Source organism: Anabrus simplex, chromosome 2, assembly GCF_040414725.1.
Source record: "Anabrus simplex isolate iqAnaSimp1 chromosome 2, ASM4041472v1, whole genome shotgun sequence".
Classification (NCBI taxonomy): Eukaryota; Metazoa; Arthropoda; class Insecta; order Orthoptera; family Tettigoniidae; genus Anabrus; species Anabrus simplex.
In genome coordinates this window covers 43959073-43981629 of record NC_090266.1, presented here as the reverse complement: position 1 = coordinate 43981629, position 22557 = coordinate 43959073, and the positions used below count along the sequence as shown (strand labels likewise).

General features: G+C 35.4%; 1 protein-coding gene across 3 annotated transcripts in view; it reads left to right on the top strand.

Moving 5' to 3' along the window:
- Window positions 1–20739, top strand: part of Stat92E (Signal transducer and transcription activator Stat92E) — a 522273-nt gene extending 501534 nt beyond the window's left edge. For 2 of the 3 annotated variants that reach the window (XM_067140262.2, XM_067140261.2), the window contains exon 17: window positions 17117–20739. In XM_067140262.2, the coding sequence (XP_066996363.1) occupies window positions 17117–17249 (133 nt within the window). In that variant the 3' untranslated portion in view covers window positions 17250–20739. Of the gene's footprint in view, window positions 1–5610; window positions 6403–17116 lie in introns of those variants that run through there. The other variant, XM_067140263.2, reaches the window with a different exon arrangement.
- The last annotated feature ends 1818 nt before the right edge of the window (window positions 20740–22557 follow it).

The following is a 22557-nucleotide window of genomic DNA, read 5'->3' as shown; positions in this document are numbered from 1 at the left end:
AATCATGGCTGAGAAATGATATAATGGATGCAGAAATTTTCTCCCGGCACTGGAGTGTGTATCGTAGAGATAGGATAGGAAGAGTGGGAGGGGGAGTGTTCATTCTGGTGAAAGAAGAATTTGTAAGCTACGAAAAAGTTAAAGATGAGACACATGAAATTCTAGGTGTAAGGCTCATTTCTAAAGATAATAGGCAACTTGATATATTTGGAGTGTACAGATCGGGAAAGGGTAGCACTGACGCGGATTCAGAATTATTTGATAGGATAGTCAGCTATGTGGGAAACGACATGGAAAGAAATGTGATTGTAGCGGGAGATCTGAATTTGCCAGATGTCAATTGGGAAGGAAATGCGAACGACAGAAAGCATGGCCAACAAATGGCAAATAAGTTAATATGGGAAGGACAGCTGATTCAGAAAGTGATGGAACCAACCAGAGGGAAAAATATCCTGGATGTCGTGCTGATAAAACCAGATGAGCTCTATAGGGAAACTGAAGTAATAGATGGTATTAGTGATCATGAAGCTGATTTTGTGGTAGTTAAAAATAAATGTGATAGAAAGGAAGGTCTTAAAAGTAGGACTGTTAGGCAGTACCACATGGCTGATAAAGCAGGCATGAGGCAGTTTCTAAAAAGTAGCTATGATCGGTGGAAAACGGTAAATATAAATGTAAACAGACTCTGGGATGGGTTTAAAGAAATTGTTGAGTAATGCGAAAACAGGTTTGTACCATTAAGGGTAGTAAGGAATCGTAAAGACCCACCTTATTATAATAGAGAAATAAAGAGACTAAGAAGGAGGTGCAGACTGGAAAGAAAGAGTTAGAAATGGCTGTGGAAGTAAGGAGAAATTGAAAGAACTTACTAGAAAATTGAATCTAGCAAAGAAGGCAGCTAAGGATAATATGATGGCAAGCATAATTGGCAGTCATACAAATTTTAGTGAAAAATGGAAGGGTATGTATAGGTATTTTAAGGCAGAAACAGGTTCCAAGAAGGACATTCCAGGAATAATTAATGAACAAGGGGAGTGTGTATGTGAGGATCTTCAAAAGGCAGAAGTATTCAGTCAGCAGTATGTAAAGATTGTTGGTTACAAGGATAATGTCGAGATAGAGGAGGAGACTAAGGCCAAAGAAGTAATAAAATTTACATGTGATAACAATGACATTTACAATAAGATACAAAAGTTAAAAACTAGAAAAGCGACTGGAATTGATCAGATTTCTGGGGATATACTAAAGACAATGGGTTGGGATATAGTACCATATCTGAAATACTTATTTGATTATTGTTTGGTCAGAGGAGCTATACCAGATGAATGGAGAGTTGCTATAGTTGCCCCTGTGTATAAAGGAAAGGGTGATAGACATAAAGCTGAAAATTACAGGCCAGTAAGTTTGACATGCATTGTATGTAAGCTTTGGGAAGGCATTCTTTCTGATTATATTAGACATGTTTGTGAAATTAATAACTGGTTCGATAGAAGGCAATTCGGTTTTAGGAAAGGTTATTCCACTGAAGCTCAACTTGTAGGATTCCAGCAAGATATAGCAGATATCTTGGATTCAGGAGGTCAAATGGACTGTATCGCGATTGATCTGTCTAAAGCATTTGATAGGGTGGATCATGGGAGACTACTGGCAAAAATGAGTGCAATTGGACTAGACAAAAGAGTGACTGAATGGGTTGCTATGTTTCTAGAAAATAGATCTCAGAGAATTAGAGTAGGTGAGGCTTTGTCTGACCCTGTAATAGTTAAGAGGGGAATTCCTCAAGGCAGTATTATCGGACCTTTATGTTTTCTTATATATATAAATGATATGAGTAAAGGAGTGGAATCGGAGGTAAGGCTTTTTGCGGATGATGTTATTCTCTATAGAGTGATAAATAAGTTACAAGATTGTGAGCAACTGCAACGTGACCTCGAAAATGTTGTGAGATGGACAGCAGGCAATGGTATGTTGATAAACGGGGTTAAAAGTCAGGTTGTGAGTTTTACAAGTAGGAAAAGTCCTCTCACTTTTAATTACTGCGTTGATGGGGTGAAAGTTCCTTTTGGGGATCATTGTAAGTATCTAGGTGTTAATATAAGGAAAGATCTTCATTGGGGTAATCACATAAATGGGATTGTAAATAAAGGGTACAGATCTCTGCACATGGTTATGAGGGTGTTTAGGGGTTGTAGTAAGGATGTAAAGGAGAGGGCATATAAGTCTCTGGTAAGACCCCAACTAGAGTATGGTTCCAGTGTATGGGACCCTCACCAGGATTACCTGATTCAAGAACTGGAAAGAATCCAAAGAAAAGCAGCTCGATTTGTTCTGGGCGATTTCCGACAAAAGAGTAGCGTTACAAAAATGTTGCAATGTTTGGGTTGGGAAGAATTGAGAGAAAGAAGAAGAGCTGCTCGACTAAGTGGTATGTTCCGGGCTGTCAGCGGAGAGATGGCGTGGAATGACATTAGTAGACGAATAAGTTTGAATGGTGTTTATAAAAGTAGGAAAGATCACAATATGAAGATAAAGTTGGAATTCAAGAGGACAAACTGGGGCAAATATTCATTTATAGGAAGGGGAGTTAGGGATTGGAATAACTTACCAAGAGAGATGTTCAATAAATTTCCAATTTCTTTGAAATCATTTAGGAAAAGGCTAGGAAAACAACAAATAGGGAATCTGCCACCTGGGCGACTGCCCTAAATGCAGATCAGTATTGATTGATTGATTGATTGATTGATTGATTGATTGATTGATTGATTGATTGATTGATTGATTGATTGATTGATTGATTGATTGATTGAACATTATAAATTGTTTCATAACTGAGACAAAACTGAAAGGAAATGGCTTCAATATTACAAGAAACTATAAATTAGTCACTATAATTTGTTTTGCAGTGGAATGAAGTGTATTGGATTCTATTCCCTTTGATGTATAGTATGGAATGTTGAACTCAATTTTACATATTTTTTCAAATTGATATTTCCCATTTTTGCAGTGGACTCTTCTAATATATCTCTCTGAATATGAGAGCTCAGTCAAAAGCATGATCATCATTCAGTTTTTTTTTTAAACCATTTACTTTCAGGCTCTGCAGTTATGTTTGGCTAATTATTTTCCCTTTTTGCAACATTTCTTGTTTAGTGCTACCTCAATTGCACTGTCTCCCATCTCTACGCACTCCAAATTGTAAAGAAGATTGTTAGGCGAGTGATGTCGTTGCTGGATTCTTGCCAAGAGAGCCTTGGTGGTTAATACACGAGAGATTTTAAGTGAAAAGTCACCGTTTAAAACAGGAGTTTTCATCTTGGTTGAAATGTGTTGTAGTCATCCTGCTGATATTTTGATTTCATTTATCTCATAATTTGGAAGTTGTTAATTAATATAGTTTTCTGTCTGTGCGATATAAATATTTCCATCTTCTTTCAACTTCTATAGATTTCCATAAAATTATGTACCATTTACTTCATCTGTACTTTAGTAATAATAGATTTTCCTTTTGTCAGTAAATTTCTTTTCTCTTTGTCATATCTTTGTACTCATGTTCTGTGTAAAGCTCTTTTGCCCAGGTTTGTGTGCTGGACATCAGCTGTCTTCTCACCATTTGTCTACCCCTTAGTCCCATTTCTTGATGCAGGTACGGTGATGAGGTGGGATGAATTTATATGGCATGTTGGATGCCCTTCCTTATACCAACCTCAGATGAGGAGCTAATGAAGATGTATGATGGTGAATGAAATTGGGTAAGGAGGTGGAAGGAATCTGCTGTGGCCCTTGAATTGGAACTGTTGCAACATTTGCTTGGAAGTGAAAATGGGAAACTGCAAAAAACCATTCTCAGGACAGCCAACGGTGGGGCTCATACACACTCATCTCCTAAATGCAGATCCTGATTCCATTGTTGTAGCGCATTAACACGCACAACCACTCTGCTCAGTATCATCTGTCTTCCCATTACCATTATATAATGCAGGTGACCGAGCTCGATAGCTGCAGTCGCTTAAGTGCGTCCAGTATTCAGGAGACATTAGGTTCGAACCCCACTGTCGGCAGCCCTGAAGATGGTTTTCCATGGTTTCCCATTTTTCACACCAGGCAAATGCTGGGGCTGTACCTTAGTTAAGGCCACGGCCGCTTCCTTCCCACTCCTAGCCCTTCCCTGTCCCATCGTCGCCATAAGACCTATCTGTGTTGGTGCAACGTAAAGCAACTGGCAAAAAATATATATATAATGCAGAGTTTGATTTCCTGAATTGATTTTCATTGATGGACTTTCTCATATGTGTCTGGGTGTTTTTATTGTTTTTCATTCTTCCTTAGATAAGACCCTACTTATTTTCTCAATGCTTGAGAGCGCGCGCGCGCTCTCTCTCTCTCTCTCTCTCTCTCTCTCTCTCTCTCTCTCTCTCTCTCTCTCTCTCTCGCTCTCTCTCTGTGCTGGTTTAGGGAGTTCCTGTATTTAAAAGAATTTCTTTCGATCAAGTTCAGATAGTCCTTCCTTTTTTCTTGTCTGCAACTTGCAGCTTTTGACCTCCAGGTTTTCTATTGGAAATGCATTTTGTGGTATTCACTGGCCTTCCTACCTCTTGACCCAATGTTACTATGCTACTTTCTTTTCTATACATTCAAACTTTGTATAAATCTGTTTCCTTGAGCTATGATTTGGTCATTATTATATGGTTTGGATTGATGTTTACAGAACCCAGAATGATAGAGATGTCTTGGATTTAGTCTTTTTCATGCTGCATAAACCCAAAGGGTATTGTGTCTATTATACTGTTCCTTGTGGATAAATCCTGATTTTCATATTTGTGTTGCTTATCCAACCGAGACCCAAGGGTTTCAAATCCCAGCTTATGTGATTTGACCTGACCATTAAAGTCTCTCAGTATAATCAGGGTTTCCTGGACAGTGCATTTTTTTAAACTACTCGGGAGACAGTATTTTCCCAGTCTTTCAACTATATTATTGGTAGTCGTATCGTTTGAAGTTCATGAACAATGTTGGTTGAAAAAAATCTAGGTCTGAGAAGTAGACAATTCTGAAACCCTTTGTCTCTTTAGTTTTATGTTGATTTAAGTCTTCAGTGTTCCAGTTCTGTCCTAATGGTGTGTTCTGTCATTGTAGACTGTGACTCCAAATCATTTAATGCCACTTCACCAAATTTCACTGAGCTGAAACAGTCAGTTTCTGTGGGATCTTAGCAGCAACCATAGGAATTCTAAGGACTTACTCTTATGTTGGGGATAAGTTTTTAAAAAAAGTGTTGTTCATGGCATTGAAATATTATGCTGTTTATATGAATTTTAAATTAAAAGTATTTTGTCTCCTCCTGAAATACCATGTGAAGAAGGAATCCTTGGAATGAAACAAGGTTTAATGAGTTTCTGCTAGGATCTTTAACAAGTATTAAATAATGAAACAGATTTGCTTACCCTTGTACATCACTGCAGCAGGCCTAAGATGTAGTATCATTGTTCTCTTCTGTTGTTGTCATGTACAAAGCCTTCAGAATCTTTGTTCTTAGTTGTTATAGGTCTTGTTTTTCTGTGTGTGATATTTGCAGATTCTGTTTGTAATAATGCACTTTCCATTTGAACCTAGTTTAACAACTGTGATGGATTTGTAAAGCAAGGTTGCGGGCATTAAATCTATCAGCTTCACCATCAAAGGCTGCAGATATCAGTGTCGCAGGAGCAAGCAACCAGAAGATGGTCAAGAAAATAGAGAACTGTTTTGTCCCCTTGTCTTCGCAAGAATGTATGAAATCTAGAAAGTGAAGTGAACACTCTTAAAAGCATGCATATCTCAACAATTCACAAAATGAATTTAATAGAATTTGTTTCTTTGTGCAGTTAGTTACTGTGTCCTATCATTTGGTGTTGAAGTTACTGGAGCATTATTTGTAATTTTGTGTACTTGAGTATTGACTGATTATGGCCAGTGGAATTATGCCACCTAATGTTTACACTTAAACATTTAATCATGTTATTCACTGTTCTTGTTTTGAAAAACTTACTAGTTCCTATGTATTTCACCTTTTGTGACAGTGATTACCAGTGTGAACTATGTCTTCTTTGAAATCTGAGCATTATGAGCAACTTACGGGTACAGTACTTTGGGTTTAAGGATGGATACAAAAATAGCTTTATAAATAACACAAATGTTTAGGAACATGTGAATCTTAGTATTTTCCCAATTTTCTGTGTTTTTTACCAATGACTGATACAGAAATTACAACACTAGTATTACAAGAATGTTGAAGAATAATAGTGGGCCATTGAACATGTAAAAGACTAAAATCATGCACGAGAATGATTGTATATAATACAATCTGCCATTTGATTGATTTTGCATTTATATTTTTTTGTCATAGGGAACATAAATTGCTTTTCATACAGGGAATATTATAATGAAGTATTGAAGTATACTACATAGTTGAAGTATAATCAGTTTGAATCCTCTTTTTCCTCACATTTTCTTTTCTGGGTGGGTAACTCTGTGAGCATTACATCGTATGGCAGTATTGTGGCAGCCACTGTGGTCTTGTACTTTGAGCCTTATTAATTTATTTAACATTAGCTTAGCCATGTCTTCGAAATTCATTCAGAGGTAAAAAACACTGGCTGTCCACTTGTCGGGTAAACTAAAAATTGTCAGGTGTGTATATATATATTTATTTTATTTATTTTTTACATTAATATACAGTACTGTAAATTATCATTTGCTCTAAAAGATTTTAACATTTTTAATTATATTTCACTTTAGTGGAAATGTATATCTTATATACAGTTGACACATTTAATTTGTAAATGCATTGTAAACCACAAATATCTACTACTACTACTACTACTACTACTGCTGCTACTACTACTAAATTAACAGTCGAAGGTTTTTTTTTTTTCAAAACCTTTACTAATCCTGCTTGAATACTTGTAAAAGGAAACTGCATTACTATTGCTTGGTTTTTAGGATGCACAAATTATGGAGGCAATTATTAGAAGAAATAACTGTTAAGAACAGAAATGTCTGTAGCAGCCACTTCAAGGGAATCCTGGCCAAATTTGCTGGGTGATTTTTCATGCGCACATGCACATGAAGTTTTTTAGATATTTTTAAGATAGCTTTACATTTTAATTCGCCTTCAAATTTGAGTGGAATATAAGGAGTAATTTTGTTCTGTACAGACAGTCTCATTTCTTTTCAGGGTGTTTGGAGCCTTATCTCTTGCCCATTAACTACCCCTGTATATTGCCATCTGAGAGAGCGCCCAGGCTTCCCTTTGCTCCTTGCCTTTATAATAGTTGATCCAATTCATTTTATGTATGAATGTTTATAACGTTTTGGCTAACCCAGGTGTTAGGCTGAATGCCAAGAGCAGCTGGGTTGTGTTTTTTTTTTTTTACTATCAAATTGGTATGCAAAACCTGGAAAACTTGGGAATTTTAAAATGATTAAGTAGCTCTTTAGCAAAGGGCAAACCTTTCAGGAAATCATCTCTAAGTCAATAATTTTAAATCTCAATAACAATGCAGTATGATGTAATTGAAGAGGGTAAGTTTTTTTTTTGTCAGTACAGTGTTATGTTATGATATGTATTATGGGAGATAATTTTGCCGTAATGTAAAACACAGTAGTTTGACATATTGTTGCAGGCAGTGAAAAGTATTACGTTAGGAAGCATATTGTGAATGTGTATGGTGCAGGCTGTTCATTCTCCAAATTTTCTAGGCTAAAGGACTCTTTTTTTCTGCATGCATCACCATGCTCTTTTTAAGAACGGTAGCAGCTAGTAACCCACATACTATATTTGGTTGCACATTCTACGCCAACGGACTAGTTGTAACATTAAATGGAAGCTGATATGTCTTTTTTTTTTTTTTTAAGTTGGCCAGAAATGTAGAAATGTGGCCTATTTGAGATTGAAAGGACATATAGAATCCTTAAACTGTGGCCCTGTTACCTACATAAACTTTGTTACCGTGTGATATCTGTTGAAGGATACAAGCGGTATGAATAATGTTGATGGTTTTCAGTTTCATTGTAATCATTATACATAACCATTGCATAACATAGTCTGGCTGGAAAAGGTAAACTAGTGTAAAAGAGCAACTTGCCCCCCCCCCCTTGCTCCATAAAAAAAATATTTTAAAAAATAAAAAAAAAAAAACTTGAAACACAGAAAGACATGTATACACACATACATGTCCTGTAGGATGGAGAATCTTTATTAATGATTTACCTGTCTGAAATCTACAAGATATTTAGAAAACATTATTTCTGAAGGAACCTCATAATTATTGGTAGAATATGCACCAGTAACAACTAAACCTACAAACATTTAACTATATGTTGCAAAGATTGAATATCTGACAGTGTTAAGAAACCATAGGAATAACAGAAAGATATTGAAGATGAGAATGTTTTCAATTACCTTGGTAAATATTTCTGACATGTACCTGTAAGAAATTACAGTTTTCATATTGTAGATTATGTACTATAAATTTCAAACTAATTGCTCTGCATTAAGTTTAATTTAGTACTTCTCCAGTTGACTAGCAACATGCGTAGTTTATTAGACATTCACCTCTTGTGATTGAATCTTGCCATAGTTGGTTATGTTAGTGCTTTAGTTAAAGACATCAGTGACAGCAGGTTTTCTAACATATTACATAATTTCTTTATCAGGGCGTTCAGTAATATGTGAATTGTTATGTCCATGACAAGACTTGCCATTCATATTGTTTTATTTTATTACTTAGATATACAGAGTATTAAAAAAAGGGTTTCATATCTTTGCAGCCATCAACATTGACCAAAACAAAATGGGGAGGGGGAAGAGGGTTCCATGGAAAATCATTCTTATTTAAATACGTATTGAAATTCCGATCAGTTTTACATAATCATTATAAGAATTTTTTTTTTTTTTAATTCAGTTTTCCAACATCTATACCTGACAGTGATATAGTCTTTTAAACACACCTTAAGGCTTCGGCCACAGTGCAGGCGGCGAGCGGAGCGTTGCGTTGTGTGGCGGCAAAGATGAGACTCAAGCCTGCGTTAGCAAATGCATGTGGCCATAGTGCCAGCGGCGCGTCATTTTGGAGGGGAAGTTGGCTGGAGGACAACGCTGCCTGCCGCCAGCCGCTCACTCCTGTTTGAGATTTCAGCTGCGCTGCTCGCAATGACTGTTCGTGAGTTATCAAGAGAGGAGATGTTAAGTGCTGATTTCTGAAGTTCAAACCTGAACTTTCCTATGGAACGACAGAGAGAAGAACGTCGAAAACCTAATAGTGACAAGGGAAGCCTGGAAAGAAATTGGAACGATCTTAAATATACCAGATAAATAGAGTTAAAAATCAATCACGGTTATGGACATAAACATTATTGTCTTTAATGCGTCTTATTATTATTATTATTATTATTATTATTATTATTATTATTATTATTCTACGCCCTATTATTATTGTTTAATTAATATTATTGTCCTTTATAATATATTGGCGATATGAAAACTTGTGTTCGTCATTACATCTGACTTTAATGGGTCTCTGGAAGTTGGTGACTTGCTTCTCCAGTCGCGCCTTAAGTTTCAGAAAAAAGTCAAAAGTTTGAATGGACATAAAAGTATAGTTGAAAAATCTTACCAGGAAATCAATTCACTTCTCCATATAAATTGTGAAACTCCCCATGCATTTCACGTTATTTATTTACTGGATGATTACAAAATTCTCTCGTAGTCCTGCGTCGAATTCTTCAGTTTAGATAAAAAAATATTCTACAAGCAGAGACAAACGAGAAACCTTTGAAACTGCCATTATCTAATCACCTCGTTCAGGGGAGATGCCGCGCCGCTTACTGACTCTCACTAGATGTCCACACAGGCGCTCTCTCCTCCCCACTCTTCAACTTTTCGATAGCGGCAACGCTTCGCTCGCCGCCTGCACTGTGGCCGAAGCCTTATGCTCTCAGGTTGAGTGATGATACACCTTGAATATACACTCCTGCCATGGTTGTACATCATCGAAGGTCGATGTGATTTATAATGATACCTGTGTTCCATTTTCTGCAACAATACAAAGTCTCTGTAGTTAAAAATTCAAAGGTAATGATGTCACAGTTGGGCTGACCACAACTGGATGTCATATTATCTATAAATTACATCATTTACCTTTGAAAAAGAGGACACATTCTCCAGTAAGGCAGCTAAATTGTTTGACAAGTAATGGTGGTGACCCACACCTGTTTAGGTGTTCAAGAGACTGTTGGGCTGTATGAGTCTGTCACCTACCAGAAAGTTCATATCTAATGTACTCTGTGTTTCATACAAAATTAGACTTCTGTTAAATTGTTTGCCCTGAATAAAATTATGTTTATACTACTCGCTGGTTATAGAGGTATCTTCAACCCTGCTGACAAGTAGCAAATGCCTTGTGTAAGACTGATGCTTTCTAATATAGTACTGCACAGTTGGTAAGAAAAATATGGTGAGCTGAAAAAGTATGTGAATGTTGGCACAAATCCCAGCAAACTTGATGGACGCCATTTTATTAGGGAAAGTACAGAATTCAGCATCCATGTTTACTGGCCTTTTTCAAAAAAAATCTTATTTAATACTACTGCTTCACCAATTATATGATCCTTTATTTTCAACACCCTGTTAGAGAATAGGCATTACTTATTTTAATTTTGTCCCCTACCTTGCTCTTCGAGACGTGCCAACTTCCCCAATATAAACGGGAGACTTCCTCTCTACTGATCGCAGAGACTTATCTCCCAATTTTGAGAACAGCTTTAGTATTCCTGTATTTTTTGAAAATCCCAGGTTTTTCCTTCTTATTTAAGTAGCTGGAGAGAATCAATGTTCAGTGGACACTGGCAAGACAGATGTAATCAGCTGGCGGTGTTCTTAAATATGACAATCTCTAACATAATGCTGTTTATTTTATCATTTCCATGCAACAATGCCGACTGTGAGACAATTTTTTAGCATATCTATGAGGACAAAAGCTCAATTCAGATCAAAGCTTCCTGAAAAAGAATTTTTAGAAAAATTTGAACCCTAAACCCTGTTCAAGGTCAGGGCTTTGAGTTCAGAAATTACATAATTGAGCACTGTAATGTGTTAAATATTCTTCAAATTTGTGTCATCAATGATGTGTTGTAACCTGTCGGGATATGCCACAAAACAAATCCTGATTTTCTCTCTCTCTCTCTCTCTCTCTCTCTCTCTCTCTCTCTCTCTTTTGAATATGCTCTTCAATATGCATGCTTTAAATGTCTTTGTTTTGGTAAAGTGGTCCTCATTTTTATATTACCTTTCTAGTCTGACTGTATTGCCTGTTAACTTTTTTTTTTAAATTTTATTACTGCCATGTAACTAAGATTTCACTAGTACAGATTGTTACATTTGCATGTGAAAAATGTGCTTACTTTATTGGAATAGCCCACGACTATCTTAAATCAGTGGCTGTACCACAGTTCACGATGGTATATAGTCAACTTGCTGTCCAAATTTAAATACTAACGATGCAGGTTCAGAAATCCTTTTTTAGAAGAATTATGCTGCATAAAAGATCTTCAGATGGCAGGTGAGATCCATTCCCTAGGTTTTAAAATCTTCATAAGGTGGATGCTTGGTTTTGAATGGCTGCTACGCACTCTGTATTCTAGTCCAAATTCTCTTCTTCTAAAATTAGTTGCCTTTTTTTAATAATCAGTATCATTGCTAACTAAGCATTTTAAAATAATATTTTTTTCCTCATATGAAATAATGACTTTTTGACTACTTCAGCGATGCCATATATGCCCACCAATGCGCTCGCACGTGAAAACACACACAGTGGCGATTTTAAATCCCTGGTCCACAAGTATTAATAATAATTTCTTGTGTATATAGTAAAAATGTTCATTCTTAGGCTAGATAGCTCCAGTTTTAACATTAATTTCATGTTCAGATATTTTTGTAGACATTAGTAGTTTCTCTCTCCCTTTTTTTTACCTTTTTTTTTAAATACAAGTGTTTTAACTTGAAAAAATCAGCAAAACAGGGTAAGAGTGGGAGCAAAATATATTGTGTACTTAGTGATTAAATTTCAGCAGTAAAATGCTGTGCAATATTCAGCTGTATTGCAAGCTTATATTCATGAAGTATTTTGCATGTTTCAGTAATTCTTGTGATTGGTTTAATGTAAAGTGCATATAGTTTGTTGTCGAAATTCTGTTGCTTTATGAAATGTAATTATAAATGTAGACTTCATAAATTTAATGTTCTATTTTAATGCAGTTCATTATCATCCAAATATTAAACAAGCTCACTACACATACCTCTCTTTTTACTGTAAGCTAGTTGGTGGAGGGATGCTGCAAAGTAAGATGGAATGTAATTTTGTTGACATCTGTTGGCAGGGTCATATAATGAATCCCTGTATATGTATCCAGGTATGAATGATGGAACACTCATTAATGACTGGTGCTTAACTTCCTATTTCTGTTTTAACTCTGCTATAGCTATAATAATTATATTTTTATGTTATAAAAAAATTATGCTTGTTTTTTATATAATTTTTAAATGCATCTGTGGTGAGAATCTTTGTACATAAATCTTCTTGTGTGTATCCATTACAGCCATGTCTTGTGCAATTGTTAAAAGTCCATCCAAGTTTTGCTCATCTGGGCAATAATGTAGGGCTGAAGCCACTCAGTAGTGAATTGACAATATGATGAAATATTCATCAACCATATCCATTTTCATATTAATACCTGTTTCATATGAAAATCAGTTTTAGATACTTATTGAAAGTTTATATATTTTCAAAACAGTTTATCACTAAAGGATTTGGAACATATTTTCAAATAGAGTGGTTCAGAGCTTGACTAGTAAATGAAACATGCATTGTACTTGCCCTAAATCACTTTTGAGAACTTCCTTGAAAAGTAAGTTGTTATAGTGTGGCACTTTCAGAGCTGTAGTCATACCAGTCGTAGTGGTATGTATGGAGAAAAGAGAATTTATATTGTTATATATTTATATAAATCTGTTACCAAAAGACTTTGAAGTATCTATAAAAACCTGTTGCAGCTACTAGCATATAAGGGCAGTTCAACGTATTACTGTGGTTAGAAGTTTGTACCTTTCAAATTGATGATACTCTAGTGACAAAGATGGCAATTCCAGTGGTGGCATGTTAATGGTACCCATGAGCACACTCCATAACTGCAGAATCTTTATTGTAATTTAGGTGAACTTATCTTCTATTGTAGATTTTTCAGATTTTCCAATATCATCACAATTATGGGATTTTTCTAGTTGAAAAGAACTACGCTGTCTGTTTCTTTTGAGTGATACTGTATATGTACAGGAATTAAGTGTAAAGTACTTTTTCCAAAAGGTGACTACGTATCTGTTTATAATAAAACTTGCTGACCTCAGAATCTACACTTAACATCTCACTAGAAGTGAACAGTATAAGGCTCCTGAGAAAATATATTTTCCTTTGTATTTATTATTTCCAAAGAAAGTATTAGTACCGTTCTAAAATAAGTTATATCTTGATTTAATTCGTGCTTTCACGGCATAAAATAGTCTTCAGTTTTCATATGGCTTAAATTTTACAGACTATCCTGTTTATCAAGTTACTCATTATCTTCCTCTTCCTCCTCCTCCTCCTCCTCCTCCTCCTCCACCTTGGACTGTTTATTGGATAACTGAACAGAAACAGTTAAGAGTAGTAGTATTCTTGGACATGTATGCTAATGAAGAGTCAGGGAGGAAATATTGCTCCCTCCACACAACACACACACACACACACACACACACACACACACATTTTTTTTTTTTTTCTTCATACAATTGGATTTTCCCTTTATTTCTAATTTTTTCATTTGACTATCCCTCTGTACACTCAACCTCTCTACATTTTGTCAATACAGTGCTAAAGGCTAACCACAGAATTTTATTAAATATTGCCTTCCTTGTGTTAATAAGTTTGAATTACAATTGAAATTATAAATAAATATGTATATCTTCAGATGAACAGCATGTGTGTGTTTTTTCTGTTACTCATTTTTTAACCTTATTTAAGTCGCTCGGACATATTAATTGCAACGATAATTCCTTCTTTAATTGGAAACATTAGCAATCTGATTGTTGTGATTCAACACATTGCTTATACTAATATTAGTTACAATTTCTTGTTATTATATTCACCTATTCAATACATGAAATGTTTATTGCCTCTAAAGGACATTTACCACAATACAAACATTAAATGAGACATGTTTCGCTCGTTATGTCAAGCATCTTCAGCCATTTTTTACAATTATCTTAAGGTTGAGTCCTTATGTTAAACCTTATTTACAATTATTTGTTCATTAAAATGTTATTATACAATAAAATATCCTTATTATATAAAAAGTAAATGTGAAGAAGTAACAATTAAAATGGATCTATAATAGACTACACATTAATCCCATGAAATTGATGTCCAGGTCATAGTAATGTGCCAATTAAATTATATGATTTGGCATGAAAATTCCGTTGTTTTTTTTTAACTCTGCTTGTGTTAAGTTATTTATCAAAGTATGAAAGTTCATATAAAGATCAATGAATTAAAAGATCAAACCTGAAATATATTCTTGTAAATGAGAATTACACCACTATTAAAAATTGGAACATTGGAGGTTTGTAATCTGTTACATGCGTCATAACTTGTAGTCTTCACCGAATAATTATTATACAATAATTCATTATTATATAAAAAGTAAACATGAAGGAGTAACTATCAAAATGGGTCATTAATAGACTATATGTTATTCACTGGAAGTTGATATCCAAGTCTTAGTAATATGTCAATTAAAATTGTAAGATTTGGCTAAAAACTTCTTTCTAACACTTCTAGTGTTCAGTTAATTTTTCAAAGTATAAAATGTTCATATGAAGGTTAATGAATTAGAAAAGTTAAACTTGAGATATGTTGAATAGGTGGATATAATAACGAAATTGTAACTAACATTTGTAAGTTCAATACAGGCAAAAAACATGAAATTGGTCTTATGCAATAACAATTGCTTATATTATGCGTTCAGGCTGATCTGGTTGATATTTCTTGTGCACGGTGTATTTATAAAGTAATTTTTTCCTAGCTGAAAAACATGCATTAGAAAATTTTCAGTTAAAACTTTGGGATTTATTTATTGTGTAATACTTTGCAATAGGTCATATTTTGCACAGTATGGAATTTGCCTAATAATCTCCAAGTTGGACACTCTTAAAAATAGTGGATGCTTTTGTCTAAGTACACTTGTTTATGCAAATGGATTATCTCCAGGTTAAAATTATAAAATCATAACTGCAGTCATTTCTGAAGGACGCAAATCTAAAAAGTATTTTAAGCCATTCTGTCAGTTGGATAATTGCTCATAATATTACCGGTAATATCACAGGACACAAGCAAGAATAAATAAAGACACCTCATGTTATGTCATTTTTACTCAAAATATACATGCAGACAAATGGTTGGCTTTTGCTGCTACAGAGACAGTGTAAAGCGTAGAACAAGAGGACGAGATTGTGCAACTCTGAATAGTGAGGGCGGGGAATCATTTCAAAACAAATATTTTCCACCGTCTTTGTTTAGCACAAATATATATGTATTTTAATAAAGCTTTTATTTCTCTAGATTCAAATAATGAAACCTTTTCTCGAACGATTAAGGATCACGGGAAGTTCCCTCAGAACCTTTGGATGCATAACTGAAAACTAAGGCAGCCTACCACGCACGCTAAATATTATGACTGGGTTAGCATAAAACAAGAATTTAACTTCATCCCTCATTCTGAATAAGAGTAGGTTAATTTTTTAATTTATAATTTTGATATGTCTGCACAGTATCAGATTTTTGTTATATTTGTCAGACTTCTCCAATTTGTGGAAACAGCTCACCAGTATTTAATTTTAACCCTTATTTTACTTACCACTGTTATAATAGAATGTCTTGGCATTGCTAAGCTAGAGCAGACAGCATTTGTCTTCTAATGTACCTTAGAGAGGTGTTAGGTTTAATTTCATATTTATGAGAGGATGATTGTGATCAACTACATTTTTATTTTGTACAACATGTACCAAGCTCTTTGTCCCACTCAAAAGTGCACAATGGAATCTGTTCATGGGTATTTTCCACGTTACATGTTTGATAATTGACAAAGATGAGCAGGTAATTAGGTGTAGGTAAGCCTACAGTAATATGCAAACTGCCCTTTTCTGGTCATGCTGGCAGAGACTAGTTTTAGTAGGATGATGATGGTAGCATAGTGCTAGAGCTCTCTAAACTTGTGATCTCTTATTGTCTTTTCGTTGGCTTCAGCATACATTCCAAAATATCATTGTTAATTGTAAAGTGTGAATAAATATTATACTCTCTCAATGCTCTTCTTAGTTTTTATTATCCTATGTGATGATTACTTCACCATCCTGGACAGATTGTTAAATCCAAAATCAGAAGTCCTTTATTTATTATTAATCATTGTTCTGTTGTGGCAATTGTTTACCAAGGTTACCTTTCCCATCCTTGCTGGTTCTCCCAAATATTTAATCTGCCTCATTTATTTCTGAAGATGTCAAGTAATTGTATTTGTGGAATGTAGGCAGCACTATGCTCGAGGATAGAGAGACAAAGACACATCAAAGTCACAAGCACCGGGAGTCAACAAGAGGAATGATTGGCTCAGTTTTGGAAGCAGTGCACTTTTCATTGTTTGCTTATTTTCTTGCAAGTGACTTGGAATAATGAGCTTTCTATCCTTGGCTAGCATACAGCTGCTTCATTCCTTCTGTTGACTAAAGGTGTAACAACACAGCAAACAAGGTTATGCACAATTTTATCAAAATTTCTTGCAGTTCTCAAACTACTTTTTTACTGTTAATCCTTTTCTGATGCCATTAAATATAATGGGAAGGGGAATAAAAGTAATATCTTGTGGTAAACCAAAACTGTTTTATTTCATGATTCCTTGAAAATCTTCACAAACATTTTGAAGACCTTGTTCTCGCTGTGTTGAATACATCATAGTGTGCCCCGAGAAGTGACAGTGTCCGTCTCTCTATCTGCAGCTACCAAGGTGTTCCTGGCGCTGTAGATATGGACTACTCAGATCTCGTAGGCAACATGGATCTTATGGATGATGGCAACTTGGACCTCAATGGATTCAATTTCTCAGACCTCGTGCAGCAATACAAGCCATGATGGAAAGGTCCAAGGTATGAATCTTGTGGAGGCCTGCAAATCATCGGTGACCATGTGTCAGCGAAGTTAGTTAGCATCTCTATCGATAGAGCAGGAGATTACCTGTGTGACTTTGTTTCCCTAATGGATCACAGATTTTGATTTATCACTATTTTTGAATCTTGTTGCGTGGAAGTTCTTCCGTAGATTAGGATGTGAAAAAGTTCAAATGGACATGTGTAATTCTGTATAGTACTTGCATGAAGAAAAGCAAATTAAAGATGCACATTGTGATCTTTTGATAGACTAGGGAAGATTCAAGCAAAATTGTCTTATTTTCTTTTGGTCATCATTCTCTCCATATACGAAGGTGACTAACGTAATTTACAGCTAAACATGTATGGTTACTTATTTTTGTAAATTTGTCTTGTGTAATATTGATTGAAATCCGATGGAATTGAAAGAATGTCTTAGTGAAAAGCTAAAAAAGTCCTAACGGGAGCCGCCTATTACTGTTTAAAAATGAATGTCAAACATGTTTCTTAGTTATTGTACATGTTATTTCAATTTGTGTTCAAGAAGACAGCTGTTTTAAATTTTATGTTGTAAAATAAGTATTTAAATTTCTGAGTTGACCAATTCACTTCCAGATCAGTGTTGTGCTGTGGTGATGGAAAAATCCTCAACAAATTAGGGTTTAGTTGTAAAGCAAGTTCATAACAGGAACCATCAGAAAACAAATGCCTTTCCATAAATTAAAAAAAACTGTGATCAAAATTCAGTATTATCATGAATTTATACCCAGGTAGAACTTCTGATTTTACAGAAAGTTTCATGAGCTAACATACGCCCTTGATCGAAGTTCAGAAAATGACCTGACAATCTTTTTGCCTTAATGATCTAGAAGAGTGTGTATGTGATAGCTAGCTAACATACAGGTAATGATGATGTGAGATATCTGTTCATGAAATAAATTTCTCCTACTAATGAAGAAATTATCACATCATTGGTGATAGTATTGCCTTCTGTTAAATAAATACCATATTATTGTATGCCGTACTCATTTTTTGGTTGGTGTAAGAGTAAGACTTGACTTAAAAATGAAGCTGGCTACTAAATGATAAGTAGCCTGGTAGATAATGTTGTGGTGCAGAAGGGGGGGTTCAAAAATTGACTTATGTTTATTCGGAATTTCAGAATTTTATGAGATAAAATATATAAATGGTGTTGTTGAAAATGGCTCGTCAAGGATTTGAATTCTCCAAACTGAATTTCACTGAAATGGAACCTTTAGGGCTTGACCTAATGACTCAGTTTCTTGGTATTCTGCCAATTACAAATGGAAAGCCTTTATGGTTTACATTTTGCAACCCAGTAAATGCTTCAGTGTTATATAACTACATTGCTAATGGAGTAGGTCACACTTTCGCTTATATTCATGTCAGAATTCAGCTTATTCTTTCAGCAACATTCTGAATTCACTCATACAATCAAGATTTAACACGTTGAGTGCCAAGCGACCCCATTTGGGTACATGAGAGTAGTCAAGTTTTTTTAACCTCGCGTCCCCATATAGGGTCGTACGTTCGTTCTAAATCGAGAACTGTGCGAACCCATTTAGGTACGCAGTAAGTATGTGTTTCGAAGCTGTATAAAGTCTCTTCCTGCCATCTATTTTAGTACGTGCATAGTCCACTTTCCATTCATCAATTCCTGTTTTGGCGTGACCCCATATGGGTACGTCAAGAGTGCTTTGTAGGGTGACAAATTCATTGTCTATCTCGCGCACGGATTGTTTATGTAAGTGTGCAGTGCTGTGAGTTTCCTTTCCTTTTTAAGTCGCTATGAATAAATCAAGAAGTAAAAACTTTGTGCAGATAGTCTGGGCGATATATCGAACAAGTCAGACAATGATGATGTAGATGAAATATATAATTACAGTGATTTTGAACCCAGTACAGAGCAAATAGCGATCTCTCACGTTCATCCACATTGATCAATTACAATCTTCAGCATACACTTCTCCACTGTACTCCGGGTTTCCAAGTCAGCTGTTGCAACACTTATGACAGTCTTCAAGGATATAGTCACTGGTTTCCCATGTTGCACAATCATCGCAACTAGGTTCTCTTACCCAAATTAAAAGTTTTACAAACATGATATACTTATTCAGTATTCCATAACTACTAATTCTTTTTATATTGTACTCTTACATCCTAATTTACCAAATTCACATGAATGTCACTACTATATTTAACATAGTTAAATTTTATATAAAAATTTCCTAACCTAAAATCGGAAGATCATCATTTACAAACATTTCCTGGCCTAAAATCGGAGGTCGTAATTTTTTACGGCTCCAGATTGAACAAGCTAACACATCTCTCATAATCTACAGCATATAACGTGTCCCTGCAAAGGAAAAGGTAAGTATGACCGAGCATCGGGACAGTAACTACAGTATAAGTGTGATCCCATATGGGGGTGCATGTACGTGTACAGTTCGTAATGACCAATACGACCCCATACGGGGTTGCAGTATTTTACCTAATAAACCTAATATATCATAAATATATTCTCATTTTAGTGATCATTTGCTTGGTTACGCCTGTAAACGTTTTGGCAGCCTGAAGTAACTTAATGTTATTAGCTCACGACACTAGACGGCAGTCTATGAATTTCGGTCTGGCACTCATCGTGTTAATGTTAGTTGTCTAGAATAGTTTCTTGTGAGCTTTTTAATACTCTTTTAAGTTGAATAATCAAGAAGATGGTAAACTCAAACTAGAATTCTTTAATTTGTACATTGAAATGTACAAGTACTTCAGCACTGATAACCTTTGCATAGTTGACAGTACAGCATACGGAGTACACATGGCTGATAACCAAATATGTAGTGCCTTTAATGAATCAACAGCAGTAAAATTGCCTAGAAATGAGAGTACCTCAGGTTCGAGTCCCAAAGGTGTTGAGCAGTTCTAGGCTCTGTGCCATTTAGAATGAATGCAGTTTCTTAAAATTCAGTAACTGGGATGAATGAGGGTAACTTCTGTGTATTAATTTGTTTTGTAGAGAGTTTCATGCAGGTATTTTCAAATGTGTTGCGTAGAAGCTTCCTCTTCAGTGTGAAAGCAGCAATAAGCGGTATGGTGCTATGTGTGTTGTTTTTGTTGGTGTTTTTGTTATTGATGATAATGATGCTGATGATTACTTTTTTAGAGATTTTGTTTGTTTGTGACAGGCATGAATAATTCTATATGCTTGAAATTTGGCTGTGAACTTGATATAAAAATATTTTGACTCCATGTTTAGGGTTACATGTATTAAAAATCCAATCAAGAGTGGTATTGATTTTGAAAGTTTTGATATTGCAAGTATCATAGGTATTTTCCAGAGTAAAAATGTATTCTGTGAATAACTGTGTATTGTACAAAGTAAAATGAATTATGTAACATTTCCTGTATGTACTATATATATATATATATATATTAAAAAAATGAAGTTATAGAAAGCCTGATTAGTTGTCCACAGTTGTATGAGCAGTAATCGACCTTGGGTTAATTCATACCTTTGCATATATGGAAAGTGGTGGTCTCGGTGCATCCTGACCTGGGACAAAAGCTAAAATGCCAATGACTGGTCTCTTTCCTTATCTGTGTCCATTGGAGCCATTTTTATTTTATTTTTTCAATTTCTTGGCACCCATAATTCTATTGCAAGGTTTTCTGCTTACAGTAACTACTGAGGATTTCCTTACCTCCATTATTAGTAATGCAATTACGTTTAGTAATAATTGGTTATTTTTGAAGATATCTTTAATTAGTTTGTGTGGTAGTTTTTCCACACATTTGTGGTAAAAGATACATATTATCCATCATCATCATTTCCCTTTATCTAGCTGTAGCCGAGTAGGGGAAATATGGTTCCTTTCCACTTTCTTCGGTCTTTCCACCTCTCCTCCTCCAACACTGTGTCCCAATCCAGGTTTCTTTCTATAATACTGCGTAGGATTGTGTCCTTCCGTTTCAATCATGGTTGTCCACGGCCTTTCCTTCCTTGTGCCCAAACCATCTTAGTCAACTCTTCCCTATTCTATCATTCATTTTTTCCACTCCAATTTCTTCCCGGATTTTATCATTCCTTATTTTGTCTCTTCTGTTCTGTATCTTACTCCTCAAGAACTTCATTTTGGCTGCCTGTATTCAACCCTCATCCTTCTTCGTCATTGTCCAAGTTTCTGCTCCGTAAGTTGTTATGGGTACGTAATACGTCTTGTACATAGTTTACTTTGTTTCCATTGGCACATCTTTGTCCCATAACATGTTTCATACACTATGTTAGAAACAGTTTCCAGCTTGTATCGTGTTATTAATCTCAGCATCCAGTCGAGCATTCTCCATTAATTCACTCCCCAGGTATTTGAACGTCTTCACTACTTCCAGGGACTTGTCGTTAAGTCTAATCTGACCTTTCCCTTCTTTCTCCCCTCAAGTCATAACAAGTGTTTTACTCTTTTCTACACTTATTTTCAATCCACATCCTTCAATCTTCCCATTCACCACATCCAACTGTTCTTGAGCTTTTGTGTCCTTCCTTCTCTCCCCAAATCACAATATCATCTGCAAATAACATGATGTTCATTTCTCTTCCTCCATATGTTGCTTTTGCTGTTCTCATGATGTCATCCATTACTATTGTAAACAGGTTGGTGATAGAACACTTCCCTGTCTCAGCCCACTTGTTATTTTGAACCATCTTGTCCTGCCAACTTGTATTTGCATGCAACTACAACATTCCTTGTACAGTGCCATGATCATCCCTGTCCAATTCCTTTTTGCACCAGACTGTCCCAAACTTTAGTCCTGGGGACACTGTCATTTGCCTTTACAATGTCAATGAATGTAATCACCATATCTTTCCCATACTCCCATTTCTGAAACCAAACTGATTTTTCTGTATCTGATTTTCAACCCTCAACCTTATCCTACTTTCCAATATCCTCTCCATTATCTTAGCAACATGGGATATCAGAGTAGCTTGTGCTAAAACTGCCAGACTCGCAAAGAAAGAGAAAAGACACCTATTGGGAAGCTAGATGAATTGTTGTCATGACACCACTGTATTGCACATTTAATGGCTAGTAGCTCTGCCTAAAAGACCGAACAGCAGGAGGATAGTTTATACTGGGCTGTAAAAACTTCACTTTCTTTTTCTTAGACTACAGCACACCCAACAAGGTCCTACCATCGTTGCTTTATGTATGAGAGCCATCAGTATAAATGATGCAGTCATGAGTGTGTCTGCATTTGTTGCGGAGAGTCTTCTTGAA